Raw genomic sequence first — 23,542 nt, 5'->3', positions numbered from 1 at the left:
TGCAGAGAGACAGACAAAACAGGCAAATACATGTCATTCTTCATTATTTAGTCTTATAACCATTTGAATTATAAAATGTGTTGACTTTAAAATCCCTCTGTGCCTTCGTTTTTAGGTTTTGTTTTCTTTTTATTTGGCCCCATAGTTTCCTGTAATTTCCAAAGGAACTCACATGTAACTGTAAATTATTTGGAAGGTACTTGAGAAAAATTATGTTAATTGGTCACATTTGCTAATATTAGCCTACATCAAACATTTAAAGGAGTGACAACATGCAAAACTATCTACAGGCAAGTGCTCACTTTATCTATAGTGAGGCAGTATAGCAGTATAATACACAGTGTAACAAATAGTAACAAGTATTTACATGTGTTTAAATTCAGCAGGTCTCCATTTAAACAAACTACTTTTTCAAGAAGCTGATCAACAACAGTTGGAATGAAATTAAAATGAGATCAAATACCAAAGAAGGCTAAAGTTATGTGTATTATTTGTATTACTAGTCAGATTTCCACAGCTGGAACAATAAAGGGTTAACGCTCAATACGTCAGAACACGTGCACACGTCACATGACGCCCAGCGTAAACTGTCGTCAGCTCTTACTTCTCCGCATCTGTCAGTGGTTGTTCGTTTCGCTAACTTTAGCCATGTTTCCCCCAGTTTAATGTGTTTGACACGTCACGTAGCTGCAGGTCGTCTTGTGTGACGGACGGACGGACTTCTTTGTTACATGTTGGCTCTTGTGACAGTTGAACCGTGTCACTTCCCATTCAGGGAGTAGAGAAGAAGCTAGCTAGCCTCTCGTAGCTAGCTGGCTAACAGCTGTTTAGCTTTCAGGAGAATAACGTCGCTGTGAGGCAGCCAACCAGGCACCAAGGTGAGGGGAGCCACATGGATGTGGGACTGGTGTTTTAACGATTGACTGGTGTTTTTAAACTGCATGTCAGTAACGTTTGGGAGGCAGGGATGCAGCTAAGTAACACATTAGCCTACTTAGCTTATGATAGCTTGTATCTGTAACATTATTTGACTACGACACACATTAAATGAGTGTTTTCTCTACGGTAACTGAAATCACCTGCATTTTGAGTTAATTCTTAAAATAAGTAACTCCGCTCTCAACTATATAAGAAGACTTTGATGAAAAAAATAGCTGCAAGACTTCCAGAGCAGCATATCATGTTGTCACAATTATATTCCATTAGCTTAAGTCTGTGAGAAAGCTATCTCACAAAGGCTACGTGACCATTTCAGGGGGCATCACTGTATTTTATTTGATTTCTCAGTGTTTTCTAAGAGCTCTTCTAGGTTTTTACACCCGAGCTTCTTGTCGTCAGCTGTCCATGGTACTGAACAGGATGATGATTAGATGTCCAAGTATCTGAACAGTATGATGTAAGCCATATTATATATATTGAGATATACAATTAGCAAAGAATACATGTTTCTATATTCAGGATGACACATCATCTTAGAGGTTTGAAGAAAGTTGAATAAGGTTAAGTTGTTGATCAATGTAGCTGCTACTGCTCATGGCCCTTACAGCTCAAATCAAACCTCAAATCATGCAGTTCTTTACTTTGCAAAGCAACAGCACAGCAGCATAGGCCTGTAAAAGGATGAAAAGGCACCAGGCACATGAAATAAAGATGGAAGTATAGACAATAACACACAAGTTCTCATCTCAGTGATGGCTATATGCTGCACCTAATGTCTTGGTATATGCAAATCAATCAAAGGATCCAACAGGTGTGGCATCTCTGGTGCAAATTAGTCAATAGTTATATCATTCTTTGTTTGGTCCTTGATGCAGGTTCATTTAGATAAGCACACTCCCTTTTATAAAAAAAAGTTAAGCATGTAACTCTGTGTCAGTTAAATGCTGATAAAATAGCTGGTTCAAAAAGACATCTCATAAACTACCACTTTTCAGCCGAATGTATCCTGGTTTTAGTCCAGATACACTGACTTTTTTCTGGTGTATACATGTTAAAAATGATAAAGCAGACAAAAGTAGCAAATGCTCACATTTGAGAAAGTGATTTAAGTGATTTGTTTGTGTTTTTTTTTTTTTTTACAATGTAAATAACTGTTATGATGATAATGTTTGATCGTAAAGATAGTCATCAGTTACGTTTCAGCACAGTGATGGGATGCACCTTACTTTCACATTTTTCCTTTCGCATTGCTCTTATTTTAGGAAACAGTAATGGACTAATTGCGATTTTTTTATATATATATATATTTTTTTCACTTTCCTGAGTGCAGCTTCTATGACCTACGACTGTTGGCCCCGATCAGAGGATGTATCCGCCTTCAAGAAAGGACTTCATCTCTCTGACGCTCAGTGATCCACACAGTCATGCTTACAACAACGGCAAACACCGGAGACAGTCCTGCTGGAGGGTGAGTGCTCCTGTAGCGCAGTCTGCATTATAATGAATCTAGACGGACTGGACTTCTACTACTCTGAAACTGGGTTTGATGCAAGATAAAGAGTACAACTCGTGTTTTTTGCAAATTCACACCAGACCGTGGTCGCACACAAGGCTGTGATCCGTCTCTCTAGGTTCACAGTAGATGCACTTTTATGTCATGGCACAATTTGCAGAGAGGTGACATATTAAAGGACAAACCTGAATAAATGGGTGGAAGAACATAACAAACACAGACGCTTCGATACAGGTTCACTTCATGGTATAATGAGTCTGAATAATATACTACGGCATTCACAGTCATCAAATTTCAGTCTAACTGAGCACCTATAAGCCACATAGACAGAGCTCTCCACCACTATAATAATAAAACAATGAAATAATATTTATAAATAACTTTGTGTTGCTTTCTTTCATTCAAAAGCCAGTTTAGAGGCTATTTATGTGGCAGTCCTATAAATGACAGATTGCCATAAATCAGTCCTGCTCATTGATTTGCAGCATTATCCATAATGGCCTAATATAATGAAACCGGAAATATAAAAAGGGTTGCGCTTGGTATAAACGGTATAGAAAGATCTCTGGATGTTGACCGTATATGTTGTCGCATCGCCCTGCCCTAGGTGATGTTTTGCTCAGTTCTGACTGACTGTGGAAATGCAAAAAGGCTTCAGCTGTAAGAGTCTAACTGCTTGGTTGTGTTTCTGATCACTCCACTCTGATAGAGCATCTGTCTTTATGAAATGTGTCTTTTGTTGTGACAAATCGATTCCTTGGGTATCAGCCTGCCTTTCTTTCGCATCCTTTGTTGTGGAGCAGCCTGAACTTTCAAACTCTCTTCGGATAAAAGCATCCCCCGAGCACATTATGTGTCTGATCACCGCAGTGAGATAAAACAAATTCTGTTCGTCTCACAGTCTCCTCTTCCGTCTCCTTGCACATTTTTTTCTTTAATCTTGTTTTCTTTACTTTCAAATATCTCACTCCTCTCACTCCCCCCGTGCCCTCTTACCGTGAGCCCCCCTCATCTCCTTTGTTGCTTTTGATATTCAGGTTTTACAGGTACATTGAGGTTTCATTTCACATCGGAAACTTTTGTTTGCTATCTCCTGCTCAGGGGGGTTAGCTGCTTCAGTCACAGGTTTCCTCTTTCTGCCTTGTACAACCGGTCTTGCAGCCTGGCTCATAAAGAGAGTGCGTTCATTGTTGGAGATAATTTTTTCACCAAGAAGTGAGAGATTTGTTTGTTCTGTGTGTTCACAGCGTTAAGTGCAACATAACCAGCCACATCATTTTCCGTCCTACGTTCGACCCAGCACACACTGGAAGCACCCTACTAACAGAGGGAGCAGTCAGGGAACGGACGTCAGGCTGTGTAGTTCTTCAAATGTGATAAAATGTTTTTTTCTGGAGAGTTTAAATGCGTCATTGCAGAGAATAGGTCAGTGGCGTAACAACCTGCAATTACACACATCAAGACACTGCAGGTACTGTACGTGGGCTCACACAGAAAACAGTGGTGCGGGTGTTATGATGTGTCTCATACACTGTCAGTGTGTGTTACCTTTTTAGTTTTATATTATGTAGTCTAACACCTATCTGAAGAAATCTTCTTCATTTTAAACAGAGTTGGATCATCCTAGTAGATCCTTGTGTAGGATGGTACAGAAAGTCATTTCTTTACATTCAAAGCCTCTTGAGGTTTTCGAATGTATGTCCGGCGTCATGTTTTCTTATGTGAACACTCTACAGTGATTCACAGGATTAAACCAAGCGCCAAGCAAATGTATGTACTGTACATGATATGAGCTCTTTTTTTTTTTGTTACCACTTAATCTTCTTACTATAATAGCCTTAGAGGCGAAATAGATTTGTTTTTGTTTATTGGGGTTGTATAAATGTGATTTATGGTGCTGTTAGATCGCTGTTAGACCATCCTGTTAAAGAGTGATTCTAGAGAAAGATAGTCTCATTCCCAGGTCGTCGAAATCCAACACTTTGGGTAATGGCTCATTCCAAGGTATTTGATGACCTGAGATCCAGACTCAACAATGGACTATCTTTCTTCAGAATCACTTGCTCCAGCTTTAACACAGTTGCAAGCTTCCTTTTGTGTGTAGTGAGAGTGAGAGAGCAAGCATTTTTTTTTTTTTACCTGTAGTGAAAATGTTATTTGTGAAAGGCTTAATGGCAACAAATATGGATTGAAGCAGTCCATATTATATTTTTTGGGATACAAACATTTTGGAAATGATTTGGACTTGGATCGCCAAGTTGGACACGATCATACGCAGCCACTACTGGAATCTCACTCTACAAATAATGCAATTCTAATATAATATTAATGTGGCCTAATCTTTATCTGTAACTGTGCAGAAATACCTGGTTTAAACAGAATGAACAGAATCATCATAATTTGAATGTCAACGTTACGAATGAAGCTTTGAACTATTTGATTTAGACTTTCTAGTCAAATAAGTGCCCACTCTTATTATTCCCCCTACGAGTTTTTAATACATTTTTGCATCCATTCTTAATCACCTGTATAAATCACTATATAGTATTAAATAGATCATTTTCATTTGGTTTCCATTAAATCTTCAGATACAGATCGTAGGAAAATATACTTATTCAATCATCATTTCAACCTGATTACATCTGGCACTTTTTTTCAAAAAAGCAAAATGGCACAGTCAGCTCACAAAGAAGTAATTCATTCTGTTCGCTGAATTGAAAAGGCAAACCAGCGCTCTCATTGACTGATCTGTAACAGTTTATTCCAGCGGTATATCAGCAGACATTTATTCTATAAAACCAGTTTTATAGCAGCGACGTCGATCTGGCTCAGCACCCCCCTGTACCTTTGGGTCGTCAAATTTAGTGACGCTTTAATGCTCCTGAGAAAACCATTCTCTGCAAATCATGTTCCTCTGAGTAGCTTGTTCGCTCAGTGTTTGCTCCTAGCACAGAGAAAAGGATTCTCTGTGTGTTTTAGTTGGCTGACGTACCTTCTTAGAAGCTGACAATTAATTCAGTCATAATAATGTCTTTAAGAAAAAGATATACTTTTATTCCACACCTTTCTACAAGCTTTGTAGATTTATTATTTTTCAAAAATGATTTGTCTGCATAAAAATATTATCAATATGACTTTTAATGTAGTTGTTAGTCATTAAAGGTTTAATCCGGGGAATGCGGCCACAACTTGACTGTAGCACCAAAAATAGGGGGCATCATATCACCAGTGTACCTGACAACTGCTCCTCTTTGCTAGCTATCCTTGGCTATAGTTAGCTACCATTAGCTATTTAGGTCATGGCTTAGTCAGTTGTGGAGTCAGTCGTGCTAGAGTTTGCTTGGTGAAGTCGGATCACAGGAGGAGTCTCCACAAGCAACGCTGCTCTCCTCAACCAGGTGTAGCAGCCCGAGAGTGAACATGACTGGACATCAAACCGGACCCGAACTCAGGCCCATAGAGGGAAGACACGGCAGGCACGGACAAGGGAGGCGTGCATAGGCAGAAGAGGTAGCTTGTGAAACGTAGCGACCGCCACTGGCATATGTCTCGGAGCTAAAACTGGCCTCATGCGGCACAAAGTGGTATTTGAGACAGGACAGGCTGGGCTTGCTGGTTAGTATGCTAAATTCTGTAGATTTCTCTGTGACACAGTACATATTGAAGATGTTTTTGACATGTCAACGCCGTTGTTTCTTCACATTTTGCTGATAACGTTTATAGACGAGTGTCTGCTTGGAGGATGAGTATGGTGGCAAAAAGTCCTTCATTTCAAGAAGAACTGGAGGAATCTTCTCCATAGAGGGCTTCTAGTCAACCTTTCTCATGTGCTCTTCTAGGTCTCTCTCCAATCTTGTCTGCAGCTTTGCCCTCCTGCTGCGGGGGCGGTGGTTGTCATTGAGGGGCTAGATGAGATTGGACCTCTCCTCCTGCCGCTGCAGCTGTTGATTCTTAAGCTGGGTCAGTGCAGCCATCAGGTTGTTGGTGTCCTCTGTTTTCTGGGCCGGGTACATGTCTTGTTCTGCCTGGCACTCTTTTTTGCATCTGAAGAGTTTTCTCCATCTGCTTGACCTTACGGACAGCCTCGGCTTCACTAGCTGTCTTTTCCAAAAGCTGATGCTCCAGGTCATCAATCTTTGCCCCGTCTAGCTCAGCCCTGTCTTGGAGGGCCTTGTTTGAGTGTTTTGTTCTGCCTTATCTCAGCTGCTAAAGCCTCATTTTCCCTCATTAGCTTGGTAGTCTGTTTTTCTGGTTAAGAGCTGCTGAAAGTCAAGCTCAGAGATGTAAATCACAGCCTGCCTGGGGGGAGGCATTTACCTTATCAAAGGTCTTTGCTGGTGTTTTCTGTAATTGCTTCAACATCTCTGTTAAAGTCTCATAATTTGTCCTGGGCTGCTGAAGTTTGAGCTCAGGGACGTTAATTGAAGCCTGATCAGGGGACTGTTGGACGGGGAACCTGTTCAAACCCATATCCTCAACCTTGAGTGAATAAACTCTGTCAAATGGATGCAGTAGGGTGGCTTCTTCTGTTGGACGGGGCCCTTGCTGATTTAGAAGCCTCACAAACCTTCTGTTTAGCAGCTGAAAGTGTACCTGCTGGCTGCGGTGCACCTTCAGCTACATTCTTCTGTCAAGAGACCACACAACAAAATCCATTTGCTGAAGAAGGCTGTGAGATACAGTTGAAAGCTTTCGAAAAAGAAACGAATAAATGAGTCAAATTTTAGGCCATATCGTTATACATGATAAATATCTCAATATTTTGTAATCCCCTAAAATGCACCTCATAGTGATTAGACTGGGAGACAAAATAAATAAAAGTAAGATGACAATTGTGAAAGCTTCCTCGATAAAATGGATATTGATGGTTCTTTTCAGGGACAAACCAACAAAAAGCAATGAATCACTGAGATCCTGAGCATATCGATATACACACGGTCAGAAACATATCGAGTCAGGGTTTTTCTGGTTATTCCAAGCCCAGTATAAGGAACAAAAAAAAATCTTTACAAAATGTGTGAAGATGCATCGTTGGACTGAACAGAATATGTTGCTGCTGTTATGTTGATTGAACTACAGCACAGTAAGATCCCCCGAGATAAAGTCTGCTGTGTGTTCCGTCACAGCTCACAGACGATGGCTCAACAGTTTCACGGTGTTGCACAGGTGTTAATTAGAGCAGGTAACAGAGTGCTACCACGCCGCCTGTTAGCCTTCTCTCCTGAGAGACCCAGCTCTGTCCCTCCCTCTGCACTGCTGGGCTGAGCTTAGATTGTTTGTCTGTGAGCGGCCACTGGGCTTAACGCATCAGGTGGAGAGAATGTTGAGTTTAGACAGAGTAAGTGACACAGGGAAAGCTTCTCCTTCTTTCACTCTGCTATATTTAAATGAACAGATTTGTATAATATTTTAGGACGGGGATGATGTTAGAATCTGCTGACAGAAACGTGTGATTTGAATTCAGAGCTGTTCGACATGTTTCTCCGTAGTAAGCTCCGTTCTTTGTTGATCCGCCTACAGAAATGGAAGCAGCTGTCTCGGCTCCAGCGAAGCCTCATCCTCTTTCTGCTGGCGCTGCTGCTCATATTTGGACTGCTCTCGTATCCCAGCCTCACAGAGCAGTGGAGAGGTAAACAATGCCCAAAACTCTCTCTCACTCACACACACACACACACACACACACACACGCGCACACAGCACAGGCAGAGATAGAGACAGAGTCTGTCATTAATTTTAATGGTATTGCAGCATGGTGTGTTGAAGGTGATGAGTTGGATAGCCTGTGTGTTGTGTTTGGCAGTGATGATAAATTGCAGTGAGTGACTAAAAGGCCTCATGAGACGCTGTGATGGCTTCTGTCTTTGTTTAGTTTTCTGCTCATGTGTTGTGCACACCTGCTCAGTTTAACTCTTGTATACTTCTGCGTGTGGTGTATTTGATTTTCAGACCACTTCCACACTGGATAAACCTGAAAATGCTTCTATTTTCTATCTCTTTCGGCTTTCCATCCACACAGAGCTAGCACGTTTTCACACCCAAAGTTTCCTGGAAATCTCCCTCCGGAGTAGATAAATCTGAAAGCTCTTTGGATTTTAGTGTGGACCGAGCAAAATGAGTTTTTGGAAAAGGATGATATACTGTATGCCTGCCCAAAGTCAGAAAGTTAGGAGGAAGACTTCCTGTGGACATCTCCACGAGGAGTCTTTTTTAAAGTTAGGTACAGTAGTGTATTTAGTCAGACTTCTTATAGAGATAGCCATACAACATAGTTAGCTTGCATAATGTGGACTCTGTTTGTGCTCATTGTGTGTGTGTGTGTGTGTGTGTGTGTGTGTGTGTGTGTGTGTGTGTGTGTGTGTGTGTGTGTGTGTGTGTGTGTGTGTGTGTGTGTGTGTGTGTGTGTGTGTGTGTGTGTGTGTGTGTGTGTGTACAGGGTTGTCTGACAGAGAGGACTGGCTGGAGCTAAACGACAGAGAGTTGAAGTTGGGTCAAGCTGCAGACAAAGCTCCTGGTCCTGTGGCAGGGCCAAATTTGGGGCCAGATGTGGGTCAAGGTGCGGGCCCCGGTGCGGGCCCCGGTGCGGGTCCCGGTGCGGGCCCCGGTGCGGGTCCCGGTGCGGGCCCCGGTGCGGGCCCCGGTGCGGGTCCAGGTGCGGGCCCCGGTGCGGGTCCAGGTGCGGGTCCAGGTGCGGGTCCAGGTGCGGGTCCAGGTGTTGGTCCAGGTGCGGGCCCCGGTGCGGGCCCCGGTGCGGGTCCAGGTGTGGGTCCAGGTGTGGGTCCAGGTGCGGGCCCCGGTGCGGGTCCAGGTGCGGGTCCAGGTGTGGGTCCAGGTGCGGGTCCAGGTGCGGGTCCAGGTGCTTGGGCAGAGCCCAGAGGACCAAACATCCCCATGCTGGCTAAACCTCCCATTAAGGTTGGACTTGTGTCTGTATTTTTTTATAGCAGGGACATCAGTCAACATCAGTCACAACCTTTTAAAATTGAAAGTCAAATTGAATTGTGGATTTGGAGAAATGTGACATTAATTTTATTACACATTTTAATTACAGGCCACCACATTACACTTACATCAAACACAACTATAGTTACATAACTAAACACATTTTAATGCTTTAGCACTTAAATAAATTCATTGTATAATAGTGGAAGAGGTTCACGTTGATGACTCCATATTACTGTTAATGGAGTGATCTGATTTTGTGCCGGTCCAGGTTTGGAGTTGGGTCTAGAACAGTCCCTCATGTGACAGCTCCACTTTTTGATTCAGTTTGCTAAAACGCTTGTAAAGCTCACTCTCAAAACCAATACACTTTGTGGACTATATATTTGGATGCTTGATATTCCTTTTCCATGAAGTGTTCAAGTTACCCTCCTATTTCTAGCTCTCGCTGTTTGTTTATCCACAGAAAAAGACATTCCCAAACAAGAGAGGTCCACCGAGCCTGCAGAAAGATGGTAATAATTCTGACACAGTCGGTAGGGAAAACCACCAAGAGGTGGTTCAAGATGGAGAAGGAGAGGAGGAGGACAAAGAAAAGAAGCTTGTCAGGTGAACTGTTTGTTGGTTGCTATTTTTTACGTATAAAAAACAGTTTTTCTAACTATTGAGAAAAGTGGATGACATGTTAAAATGATATGGCTCAGGCGATCAGAATCAAATAGGTTCCAGCTGCACCCTGTAGACTTTGTTGCAGTACATGTATCAATAATTCAGGCATAAGACGTGTGTTTTACTCATGCAGCTGGAGAGGAGCGATGATCGAAGCCGACCAGGCCACAGAGCCCCCACCCTCAGCCGATGAGAAAGACGCTGCGGCGGCCCTAGCCCCAGCCAATCCCGCTAACACTGTCCCACTGGAAGGTCAGTACTGGAATCCAATTTTTGGAAATCATCTGGAATTCTTGCCAAGTGGTTCACAAAGCGAACGTGAGAAATCTAGGTCTGCAACCAACAATATTCTCTGTTCTCCCCATCTGTTCATTTTCAGAAAAAATCCCCAAATCTTTTAATGTTCTGTAAAATATCATAAACTAAAAACAAAGAATGTCCATGACAAGTTCCCACAGTCAGGGGGCACAACTTCACATGTCATCACAGTATAAAATCCAAAGACTTTCACTTAAAGGGATACAGGGATATAAAAAAGTTGAAACTTTTTCTTACTTTTTGGGTCCACTGAGAAACCTTTCCCCTCAAACAGATGCTTGAACTCATTGTCCAGTTCGACTGGTGTATGCTGTTTAAAGCCCAGCCCTTCTTTTACTTAAAGTTTGAACATTTCTAACTTGCAGGATAAAGCTCGAAGCAGCAGTATCAACACATGACACTGAATATTCCTGCCCTGCTGAGAGACCATCCTAGAGGAAGCACCAACTTTTAAGATGACTCTTTTCATTTCTTATTCATTCCTTTCCTGGGCCCTTTGTTTGTAGTTTCAGCTGGAACTGTGGAAAGACTGGAGGCAGTACGTGATGCCTTCAGACATGCATGGAAAGGATACAAGGACTACGCCTGGGGTCACGACGAGCTCAAGCCCATCTCCAAGTCTTTTGGCGAATGGTTCGGACTGGGTTTGACTCTCATTGACGCCCTGGACACCATGTGGATTATGGGCCTCAAAGAAGGTATTGGATGTCACTTATTCCCTCTCTCTCTCTCTCTCTCTCTCTCTCTCTCTCGGGCTGGGTGTCCTTTGAAATGTTACAATACCACTGCCAAATATGACTCCAATATGTAGATATGACAGAGTTTTGGTACAGATGCCAAAAGGATTTTCCTTTTTGTTAAAGTTAGTTTCGCATTTGGTCTCAACAAAAAGGGGAATACACCAATTGTACGCATTTACAGCGGTCTTCAAAAGTTTACATGCACTTGTAAAGAGCATGTATATCATGGCAGTCTTGAGTTCCAATGATTTCTACAGCTCTCATTTTTCTGTCATGAAATGAACACATACTACTAGTTTGATGAATGAATGATGAATGTGCATTTATACTAAAACTAAATAAATGCAGACAATGCCGTCTAGGAAAATCAACCCTCTGCCTCCGTCCTGCCCCCTGGTCCTCCCCATCCTCACAAACTACCACTGCTTCCCTGTCGCCTAATGTTTTTACACTCATTTAATAATGTAATACAATTAAACAGTGTGTAAGTAAAGCCTTACAGCTCAGGCACTTCAGTGTGCAAGGTGTGATATGAGTGGCTGTCAAATCATATTGTATTGCTTGTATTGTATTCTTCCTAGAATGTGACAAAGCCTTGGTCAGAGGCTGTCTCAGGAGATTGTTTCAAGACCACTTTATCACGCCACCTGAGGCAAAACATAAACATAAACATCCTTTATCCACAATGTCAAATAAATGTATTCAAATGTAATCCTTTTTTCTGTCCTTCCCCTCCCACTCTTGTACTCTGCCTCACTCCACATAGAGTTTGCAGATGCAAAGAACTGGATAGAGAAAGAGCTCACTTTCAGCAAGAACGTGGACGTGAATCTTTTTGAGACAACCATCCGTGTCCTTGGAGGCCTGCTGAGCACTTACCATCTAACAGGAGACCAACTCTTCTTAGAGAAAGCTGTGAGTCAGTCCATAAGAGGCTTTCTTATTATCCTGTATTCTTCTGTTGTACAACAGTCAGTCTGAATAGAGCAGGCAGAGGAAGTCATGACCGCCTGTATTTCTGTTTCTTCTCTCTGCTTCAAGAAAGACCTCGGGTCCAGGTTGATGCCTGCCTTCAAAACTCCCTCAAAGATCCCGTTCTCAGATGTAAACATCGGGAAGGGAACGGCCCACCCGCCTCGATGGACATCAGACAGCACGCTGGCAGAGGTCACAAGCATTCAGCTGGAATTCAGAGAGCTGAGCCGCCTCACCCAGGAGCCACAGTACCAGGTCAGGGCACCAGGAGGGCCTTCATTACAATAAAATGTGCTTTAGTGTGTGACAAATAATTTTGATGTGGCATTACTTCCACTTCTCTGAGATGGAGTGAAAAAAGACTGGAGCGGTTTATATTATAGTTCCTGGGTTCAGATGGTTTCAGTTCAGTTAATATCAGACATTAAGTGCTGCTCGCAAACACTTGTGTGATTGAAGTGACAAGCTTGAGCAAGGATTTGCTTTGAATCCATCATGTTGTCACTTTATGAGCGAATGATTCCAGAAACCAGAGCTCTCGCCGGAAGATTTTCTGCCCAAACTGACTTGAATTTCTATCATAGCCTGAGCCAGCCCTGTGAGTCATAGCTTTTTATGAGCCCAGCTTCATCAAAGTGTGAAATTGCTAATAATTTCCCAATGATAAATGGTTTAAGAAGGTATTTTTCAAACATATTAGCCCACACATCAGCGGGGGGTTTGGGTTCATTATCTCATGTCTAGACGTTAATGGTTGCTCTTTTTTCTTTTTTTTTTTAATCTTTTCAGGAAGTTGTGAATGACGTAATGAAGCTCGTCCACAAGCTGCCAGGCAAAAAAGACGGCCTGGTGCCCATGTTCATCAACACCAACAGTGGACAGTTCACACACAAAGGAATCTTCACACTTGGTGCCAGGGCAGACAGCTACTATGAATACCTGCTCAAACAGTGGATCCAGGGAGGCAAAACAGAAGACGAGTAATTATAACTTTACATTTTTAAGTCTGTGCTCAGTGATTGTGAGAGAAAACACTGGATTTAAAGCTGGAATAACAGAGTCATAGAAAAGCAAACATGATGTTTATCGCTTAAAAGAATAATTCACCCAACAATGAAAATACAGTCAGTATATGCTCATAACCATGCTGATGGAAAGTCAGGTGACGTTTCGTAGTCTACAAAACATTTCCGAGTCTTCACAGCAAAACAGTTCTGCAGCAGTCTCGTAAACAACTGAGGTAAATTCCACCTTGTTTTGAATCGTCAAGAAACAATTGAAAACGAATATAAAATAGCTCCAGCTCGTCCAGCATTATCCAGGTCTCTGAAAGCTGTGAGATCCCAGATTGATTTGAAAACAAATTAACAAACCCCCTTTTCAAGATGAAATCTTCACTGTAGATCCTCAGTTAAAAGCGTTAGCACATGTCCCACCTGAAGTGTTTGCATTCCCTCAACTGAGTGTCGAGGGTGTAAATAACGACTTTTCAAATCAAATGCTTTCAGAGACTTGGATTACGCCGGAGCCAGTTTATTTTCAGGTTTTTTCCCGTTCTAAAAATCTCCATCTACTTCAGTTGTGTAGGAGAATAGTGCAATGGTGCTTTGCTGTGAAACTCCAGGAATGTTTTTGTTTTTTTTTGACTACAAAACTTCCCCCAACTTTCCATTGTCATTGGGATGAGTAGACAATCACTGAATTTTAATTTTACAAAATACAAAACATTATATATATGGGTATATATATCAAAGTTTGAAAGTTCTGAGACACATTTGGAGGCTAATTTGACCTCATGTTGCGTTCAGTGTGAGTATTTATGTGATCATTTTATAAAATTCTGTTTATTCCAAGTACATTGGATTTATGTTTAGAATAATTCTGACTCATATTTATATCCGTAACATGTGTTGTTTCTGTTTTGTCCAGACTGTTGGAGGACTACCTTCAGGCCATAGAGGGAGTAAAGAAACACCTTGTGAGACAGACGGGGCCCGGCAGACTGACCTTTGTTGGAGAGTTGTCTCATAACCGCTTCAACCCAAAAATGGTACAAATGCTCACCATAAGTCATTGTGCAAAATACAGGCAGTGTCGGGGTCACAGGCCCCTCAATTATCCTTGGACCTTTGGGTTGTTGTATATTATATCTGTACTTTGTATTCCATGGCCCCTTTGTAAGTGGAAGTACCACGCACAGCACAAGAGCCTTTGATTGTCATAAGGTATTTCACACACTGCCAAAACTCAATGAAGCCACAACCACAGGCTCTGTGAAATCGATCAGCCTTTGTGCTGTTGTTGAACGAGTCGCTGTACAAACCCCTGTCCAGTTAGTCTTTATCTCTATCAGCCTGTCCAATCAATTCCGGCCCTCATCATTATCTTTCATCATGCCCCCCCTGATTGCACCTCTCTTTGTCTTGTCACTCTGCAGGACCACCTCGTGTGCTTCCTGCCAGGAACCTTGGCATTGGGGGCCCACAACGGCCTCCCGAGGGACCACATGGATCTGGCTTTGGAGCTGATTGAGACGTGTCACCAGATGTACAAACAGATGGAGACTGGGTTGAGTCCGGAAATTGTACACTTCAGCCTGCAGGCCAGTGACGGCCGAGACCTTGTTGTCAAGGTGAGGCTGATAGCAGATAGTTGGTATTAGATCATGTTGTATTCATTGTCGATATTTTCCCTTTTTTGTTTTATTTTAGACTTGCAATATTAATTGTAATTCACTTTCAAACTAAAGTAGCCAAAAAGACTGAGAGCCCACTACTGATTCTTGACTGAGCATGCTGAATACAATTTTAATAAATGTGTCACAGGAATGTGTGACCATGACCTTCCTAACCTTTCTCAGCGCTCATTTAATTTTTCATTAACTCCCTCAGGTTTATCAAGCATCCAATATATTTCAGCCATTTTTTCCACTGCTGCCTTCATTAACCTCAAATGTGAGTCTGAAGTATCTCAAGCATTTTAGGAGCTCATTCTTATTCTAGGATTAAAAACTAAAGTGATAAACGCAGATTAAAAAGGCTTTATTAATGTGTTTCTATGACTAATTTAGAACTTTCAGCTATTGGAAATTAGAAACATTTATTCACCAGCCCCTCTGATTAAAAGTAGCTTGTCCTGTGGTTGTTTATCCTCGGATGTTTGGTTTTTAAAACACAGATTAATGCGAGTTCGGGGTTGATTGCCAAGGTAATGTGAAACAAAATAAGAGAAATAATAATATTATTTAGGTACAATAAAGTTCAGGAAGGAACTTCGCTAAGTATTTTTTTGGCCTTTTATGCAGCTTTATTGATAGTACAGCTCAAGGTGGACAGGAAAGAGGATGAGTGACATGCAGCAAAGAGCCCCAGGCCGGGACTCGAACCCGGGGCCGCTGCAGCGAGGACAAAGATATTATACATGGGAAGCTCTCCATCTTGTACATTCTACATGGGACGCCTGCTCTACCAACTGAGCTTAACGGCGCCCCGGAACTTTACTAACTTTTAAACACAAACTATAAAAGTTCTTCAGAGACACATCTCACCAAAATGCTCTTGATTTATGTCTTCCTCTTTCATCTTTCTATGAAGGAGGCAGAGTCGTATGTGGGCCGCTGTCTGTTGTGCAGTCATACTTTTAAATTCTGAATCTGTCTGCTCTTAACTTGTATTTAATCTTAACTTTAGCGATGCTCACTGATACTGCCATTTTGATAAGATGTCATGACAAAAGCATTTTCATTTTCTGTGAGACTGACTGGTTGATAAAAGCTTCCACAGATATCTTATTTCTGTTCCCATTTTAATCATTTTGATATTGATTGACAAGTCCTCCTTTATCCTCCAGCCTGCAGACAGACACAACCTGCTGAGACCAGAAACAGTGGAAAGTCTGTTCTACATGTACAGATTCACCAAGGACACCAAGTACAGAGACTGGGGATGGGACATACTGCAGAGCTTCAATAACTACACTAAGGTTAGTTCATTTTAAATTTTTTACCTCACCTTTTCATTATCAAAGCAATTTAATTAAAATATATAATCAAGTCTTATTAGACTATAAGGCTGCAGGACTAAACTTGGCTCAGGGTCAGCTACAGACCCATCGAACAGTCTTATTGGTGTCACTGCAATTACCAGAGTACTTTCTAGAGTTTTGTATCTTGATCGTACACCTCCACTCCTGCAGGTGTCTGATGGTGGCTACACGTCCATTAACAACGTCCGTGACCCCCTTAACCCCGGGCCCCGGGACAAGATGGAGAGCTTCTTCCTGGGTGAGACGCTGAAATATTTGTATCTGCTCTTCTCTGACGACATGGAGCTGCTCAGTCTAGACAAGTATATCTTCAACACAGAGGCCCACCCCCTCCCCATATGGCCCTCTCCACCCAAGTGATGTCACCACACAGGAGAGGTCTGTAAAGATTAGGTCCACAGAGTCCTGTACGAGTCCAAGACTGTTATTGCTGCTCAGTCAGGCGCGTCTCTTAAACAACCGTCCATGCTGGACTGCAGTGTGAGCAGTAAAGCACATCAGTGCCGTCCACCTGTACTTTGATACGTTTCCATGTGGAGGAGTTTATTTTGTTTTGTTTTGTTTTTCCTTTTTCTTTATTTTTCCTAAGGAAAAGGTTTGTGTTAGAGCTGGTCTCTAATGTAAAAATACTTTTTTTAAATCAGTTGTGACTAGCTGGCACTACCAGGAGACAAGACGGAAGAAGTGTGAAGGATTTATTACTGTAATTGGATGACTGGTGTAGTGTATGTATGTGTGGTAACAACAATCAAGTCTTCCCTGAGTTTGTCTTTGCCATGTGAGGTCTCCACCCAGCTCTACATAGTCAGGTTAATTTGGTTAATCTACAGATGTTTGAAGGTGCAGTAAGCAATAATGGAAATCTGTAGGGCATTTTCAATAGATTAGTAGTAGACTGCTCTAGTTGAGGAATCACATATTGTAAATTTCTTGCTTTGGCAACACCCAGTGACCTTTTTTTCTTTTATAGAATTTTACTTAAAAGAAGTTAAGTTTGACTTTTGAATCCCTTCTTTGGGACGTCTGTCCCCTGTTTTGTCCCATCCTTATTGTTAAGGAGCTGTGGACAGCTACAGTGCGCCATCCAGGGACCCATCTCTGTTCTGAGGCCTGTGCCTTGCTAAAAAGCAAGTGCAGAGTATTCCTAATACCTATCATGCTTGTCTTTGATTAAGTAAAGTCATTACGTAGGTGGGTGATCTGATGACTACAGATCATGATCGATCTTGAAGGCGTCCACAATTTACTTTTCCGGTGATTCGTAGAGATCATAGTATTTAATTTTCTCTTACCTCTGTTTTATAACTTCATATACCCTCATTGAGTAAACGGTCTGCACTATGTGAACTAGGAGGCAATGCTGATTGGGCAAATTACTTCGCTTGGCACTTCTGTTGGTGAGACACTGTAAATAATGCATTGTGAGTTATAGCAGCATGTCGGATGAGGAGCTTGTGCCAAAAAAGAACTACCTTTGATGCAATATTGTGTTTTAATGTGAAATTAACAGGCTACAATTGAGAAAAAGATCACAATTTTGATCTTGGATTGTGATTATGATTAAATAGATTGTGATATGATTTATTGGCCAGCTCTCCCACCCCTCATATTACATTAAAGTATTAGGAACAACCCAAGAGCTACACAAATGCAATTATTTCAAACGTTATTGGAGAAGCCTGTTTTTTTGTTTGTGTACATGTTTTCCAGACAGTTTTCTTATGATCATTGTTTTTGGCTGGCTATAACGGTTATTGTCACCAAGAAGGGACAGTTAAAGAAGTCTGGAGCCCCAGAAGGCACTGGTCCATACTTGGCATCACGGTTGCTTGCATTAATGTATGTAGCAGTAATTATTTTCGACACTGAAAAATAAAAGGTTAAACGTGTTAAAGCTTACTGCACATTCATACCTCCTGTGTTTTTAAAGGGGAAACCTGGTTGTTGTTTACTGAGCTTTTCAGTGAGTAGTAATGGGTTTAAGTCATCTTTGTATGAACGTATATAGAGGGTCGGCTGAATGAATCAGTCTGGGCTATACACATAATGACGTCTTGTTTTATTGATGAATGTATACATTTGTTCTGTGATTTATTTTTTTTTATGTTACATTTTGTCACAGCACTTGTCAGTAAGTGCATCTACATGCACTCTAATTCCCCCGGCTTTTCATCCTCATATTCTATTCACACTTGTTATACACTATATGAAGGGGGATTGATTAAGGCTGCCATGCAGTCTTACATCTGCAGTTGCTGAAGTCCATTCAAAGTAAACCAACTGAGTACATTATCATTTCCTGTGTCAGGGACAATACACATGCAGCCGTACATTCGTCCTCTTTTTCCACAGGCGACTGAAGTTTGGTTCAATTGTTTCTTCATACTTGAAGGAGTTTGATTCATTGCTGTTTAGCAAAGCCTGACTCCCCTGTCAAATGTGATGTAGAGCAGTGTGGGAGCGCTTGTTTTCCATACAGTAGCGTTGACAAATGAGTTTGAAGGACATTTCCATTGTACTGGAGGTGCTGCTGTGAAGAAGACTGAACCCACGCTCTGTTATTCCACTATCACTTTCTCTTCAGTCCAGGAGGATCCGAATCTTGGAGCGTTTTAAAACAGACCGTCATGTTGAAGTTTTAACCGTCAATGTTAATGAACTTCTGTCTAACAGAGAGCCATATACTGACCCACATCATTGAATGTGCACTACATTTGCCAATGCTCTGCTGTGCCTATTGATATATATATATTGTGCTCTAGATGTGTGGTTCTGTTTTTTTATTGCTGCTGTATCAGTGGTGTTTATTTGTGAAGTGCTATGAGTGGAAGATAGATTTATGGCTTGTATTTTTACTTTGGATGGGCGGGTGACAAAACAATATGGGTGTAAATATTTTGTGTAAATGGTTTCTAACTTGTCTACTGAATCCAACCTGTGTTCCTGATGATTATTATTGAACCCTTTCTGGTCTTAACGTTCTGTGCCATCATGTCAAAGATTTTCTGTTTTAAGCAGGTCAATTTTGGTTTTAGCTTTTCTTTATTCGCTGGCTTTTGTGGCAGTCCATCAAAATTTGAACCTTTTGGTAGCGACCAAAAGTCATTAGGATCCATCCTCTTGAGGACCATGAACAAAATTAAACGGCAATTAATTAAAGAATTGTTGATAAGTCAAGACCAAAGTAAGCCCAGTTGGCAGATAAAAATGTTAGCATTTTACATCTCTGCAAACGACGGATACAGCTGGGCGAGACGCCTGCCGGGCCAGAGACCAGTCCTCAAGACTGCGTTTCAACATTTATGAGCGTGAACACTGGCTATTTTTGATAGAACAATTTTCCTTCTGTGTTTGTGGCAACAATACCAGGCATTTTAAGCTAAAACATGAACTTTTCCTAACCTTACCTAAAAAAATACAAAGTTGCAACATGTAGAGATGTTGAGTTTGAATGTATCCACGGTTTGCGGGAATGTCAATTACCAACATTCATTCAGGCAATTGGGCTGACCGCAGGAGAAGGCAGACTGACACCAAGCCGTGCTGTTGGCAAGGATAAAACTGACATGACAAAGTGTTTTGATTCCTGTTTCATTTTTATCTAAAGCATTTAGTTGGAGTTCAATCTTTAAAGCAGCTGGCATAAATGGCAGTTAAGCATTCATGGAGACTGATATCTGATAATGCTTTGCTCCATACTGCACGAGAAACAAATTAAATATCCTAATTAAAAATACATCGGGGGGAAAAAAGGCTTAAATTGATATGAGCCGAACATCTGTACTACAACTGGAAATTGGTTCTTTCACAGTATTTCATGGTTTATTAAACCCATTTTAATTCCTGGTGCACAAGAATGAATGATTAAATGAGAGATTCATTACGGTCCTTTCATGGGAAGGTGGAACAAGACGTATTTGATATGTTTCTCAATTAACCTTGAGTGTAGATGTGACCACGATTAGACTAGACTTGACCTGTGAAGGAAGAGTTACTGTGCTACAACCGTTATCTCACTGTAATTATACATAAACAAATCTGAAACCTTCAACTCTCTGCAGGTCCCACATCATGATCACTTTCAGGTTTATGCTTTTATTTTGGGTGTCTACAAGAAAATGTTTACATGCTTTAATGTTCAAAAAAAAATGTTTTTCCTCATGCTGTCCATTGATGAATCAGCTCCTTTCACCCTCTGTCCAAACACTCCATTTAGTGCCTGTCTCTTTAAAACCCTCTCCCGAAAAGCTCTGTCTGCTCTGATTGGTCAGCTCTCACAGGCCTGAGCAGGCACCGCCCACCTTGTGTCTATATCGGCACTGACGGTGTTTTTGCACCCATGGCAGTGCTGGGGGCGTGGCTCAGGGCATTGACTGTATCGTTGTTACATCACAACCTTATAGAAGTCCTGACGACCTTTTTGAAGGCACAGGTTTTGAAAATGGGCCGTGTGCATTTCTCTTTGGATTGAGCGCTTTTATACTTTCACAGTATTTCTATAACACCTACACCTGCTTTATAAAAAGAAGAAAAAATAACCTTTAATGGATGAGGCTAGCATTATTCTTTATTTTGCATTAGTCTGTCTCTCAATAATGGGACTTCCCAGCCTGTTTGAAGCCACAGGTTCCTACTGAAGGTGTACATTTTCCAAAATGGCTCACAAATATGTAATTTCATTTTTGAAAAAGGCTCCAGTAAGTCATTTCCTAAAACCACTGGGCACTGTAGGTTTTCGACAGACATTACTCAAACATAAGGAAACGGCAGTTGTGTTCAGGACTATTTCCAGTGTCAGGACAGTGTTTTAGGACAATACTTGAGCTCTATGGTACATATATGAATCTTTGGATACACACACAATACTTTAATATGACTTATGGACAAGACAAATCTGATATTGTTGGTGATGTTAGTGTCTAACAACACAGAGGTCACCGGTTTAGTGTCCTCAAAAGCCAATTTTTAAGACATAAGAAGAGCAGTTTTATTTGTAGCTCGACCTGTATTCTAATATATTGTATTTATTGCTACTGAAACGGCATCATAAACCAAAGAGGAGAAGAAAAATATGGAATCTGTCAAGTCAGAACACAAAAATCAGACTACGTCTACTTCTGCTACGGACAAAAATCCAGTGAATGTCAGGTTCCTCACACTGATAAATACTCTGCTCTCTGTATAATTGCCTCTCTTATCTTTAACAGAACTCAGGCTTTATATCAGATAGTCTTGATCACTGTTTTGTGTTAAGAGACTGATGGAAACAGAAAAGATAAAAGACCAGAAATGACTCATGTAGCTCTGCTGTGAGCTCCCACACAAGCTATTTAAATTCACTGTGCTTTGCCTTTGCACTCTCTAATTCTTTTTCACGGCAGATTGGAACGGAAATTAGGCAGTCAGTTCCCTTTTTTAATATGAAAATTGTAAAAGTAGGAAAATTGATTCTTCACTTTTTATTACAATATCCTGTCTGGAAATTGAAGCTTTTTTTTGAAACAAGCAGAGGTTGTGGGGTTTTGATGTACAGTATTGGTTTTGACAAAGCTCTCTGTCCTCTGTCTTACATTATCTGACTGGCTGAATCTTCCACTTGTAACAATGATCATTAATGTAATTATTTATTATCGAATCCAAGCCATAGCAAAATGACAACTCTACAATTTAACATGGATGTGGGCAACAGGGCATCAGTGTTTTTCATCAGCAGAGGTTCCTGCTCCAGTGACTGTGACCTGTGTCAGGGGCCAAAGACATGGATCAATATTGTTTTTTGCTGGGTCGATCGATTAATTGAAAAAAAACACAAAACACACCTTGACACATCGAGTGGCAAGTCGATAACTCATCTGCATATTTTGAAGACGTGCTGACATGTAAGGTATTTATTTAAATGTAGGTGATTATTCATTTTCAACCTTTTATATAAACTGATGGGTTCAGTTCTCAGAGCTGACACTTTGTCCTTTTGTTTCTACTTTTCATGGTGCTTTGTTTGCAAAAGATTGTTTCATGTGTCATTTATGGAACCCACGTCCACTGTACAGACGACTGATCGAGCACTTTGTAACTGAAGTTGTGGCTTATTGCAATGTTCACCGAATCTTTACTTTCTTCCTGCCAACAAAGTTTTTCAATAAAGCTTTTCAACAAAGATACTGGAATTTGTCTTGTTCTGAATGTAACCTTTTTTTGCTTTTAGAAAAGCCTGAAGAAAATCCAAACCTTCCTTTGGCTTTTTGAACGACACCGTGTCACAGCCTCCTTTTTAGCTGCGTCCTTCTGCCTTCCAGATCTCTCTTCAAGAACTCTGGAGAAGAACTCTATGTACGTCTTTGTAGTCTTGACACAATGCAGGTACAGTAAGAGCATGATCTCTGACAGATTCTACAGGCATTCACTGTCGCACTGTTCTGTACAGAGGCAGAGTGACAGCAGCAGTTGTGTGGAAGATGAAAAGGAGCTTTCGGAAAAAGTTTAAACCTTGCCTACTTTCACACTAGCACACAAATGGCAAATTGTTGGTTTTTGAAAGCTACGATAATTGTCGGACAAGGGTTTCAGACACTCAGAGGAGTCAAAGCACTTCTTTGAACCACATCGAGGCCTTCAAACTGTCCCAGAGTCATCAGCGTCACATGAACTGAGGTGTGACGTACTGCAGTGGGAACTCTTGTTTTTTGTTTTTTATGGTTTTGCCACCAACATATATTTAAGACAATAACATCATTTTTCAGTTTGTGCTCGCCCATCTCCTTTTTCAAACATGACAATTCTCTGTGCACTGACCCGGGTCTACAAAGACATGGTTTTCTGTCCACAGCCCTGCCCCAAACCCCATCCCCGCCCCATTAGGATGAACTGGAGCACCAACTGTGAGCCAGGTCTGACTATACATCCACCATCAGTGCTGGACCTCACTATACTTTAATGGGAGCCTATCCCAACAGTCAGGCTCCAACATCTGGCGGAAAGCCTTCACAGAGGAGTGGAGGCGGTTGCAGTAGCAGATGACATGTTCAACTGTCAGCCACATTCTAAAACATCTACTCCAGTTGTCTTTGAATGCTAAAGTTAAATACTAGATATATAGTCAGTACTCCAACAGCAGGAGGCAGCAGAAACCTTCCATCACTGTCCACACTAGAAGCACCTCCTAATGAACCTAATGAATGCAACAGCTTACAGTTCGATGAATGCACCAAGCAGCGCTCTACCAGGAAATGTTTTTCTCCTTTAAATATTCAAGTCACACAGAGTCTTTCGGGGTCTGTAGCAGGTACAGAAAAAAGGTGATGAAAATTTGAAAGAGAAGACTCCATGCATATGCAGATGGTGCAACACAGTGCAGTCCTCTCTGAGAATGACAAAAAACCCAACTTTTTGAAGTTTATTTCCATTT

At 41.4% G+C, this 23,542-nt stretch overlaps 1 protein-coding gene across 1 annotated transcript; it reads left to right on the top strand.

Annotated features, from left to right (window-relative positions):
* The first annotated feature begins 594 nt into the window (after positions 1-594).
* On the top strand, positions 595-22,296 carry man1b1a (mannosidase, alpha, class 1B, member 1a). Its single transcript, XM_084382765.1, has 15 exons — positions 595-878; positions 2,270-2,407; positions 7,973-8,081; positions 8,886-9,005; positions 9,306-9,364; positions 9,858-10,000; positions 10,194-10,312; positions 10,885-11,076; positions 11,885-12,033; positions 12,160-12,348; positions 12,883-13,073; positions 14,023-14,143; positions 14,531-14,725; positions 15,943-16,074; positions 16,288-22,296. Exons 2-15 carry the CDS (start codon positions 2,306-2,308, stop codon positions 16,495-16,497), a joined length of 2,031 nt encoding a protein of 676 aa, XP_084238891.1. The 5' UTR covers positions 595-878; positions 2,270-2,305; the 3' UTR covers positions 16,498-22,296.
* The last annotated feature ends 1,246 nt before the right edge of the window (positions 22,297-23,542 follow it).

This window comes from Pagrus pagrus (genome assembly GCF_965226575.1).
Source record: "Pagrus pagrus genome assembly, chromosome: 19".
Lineage (NCBI taxonomy): Eukaryota > Metazoa > Chordata > Actinopteri > Spariformes > Sparidae > Pagrus > Pagrus pagrus.
The sequence above is the reverse complement of the archived record's forward strand: the minus strand, read 5'-3'. Positions and strand labels throughout refer to the sequence as shown.

What these genes read in the sequence shown, in the direction of transcription:
- man1b1a (XM_084382765.1), top strand. Translation starts at nt 2,306, where the DNA reads ATGTATCCGCCTTCAAGAAAGGACTTCATCTCTCTGACGCTCAGTGAT. An exon ending in CCCAGGAGCCACAGTACCAG is followed by an intron (nt 12,349 to 12,882) that starts GTCAGGGCACCA and finishes TAATCTTTTCAG; the next exon opens with GAAGTTGTGAATGACGTAAT. An exon ending in GCCGAGACCTTGTTGTCAAG is followed by an intron (nt 14,726 to 15,942) that starts GTGAGGCTGATA and finishes TTTATCCTCCAG; the next exon opens with CCTGCAGACAGACACAACCT.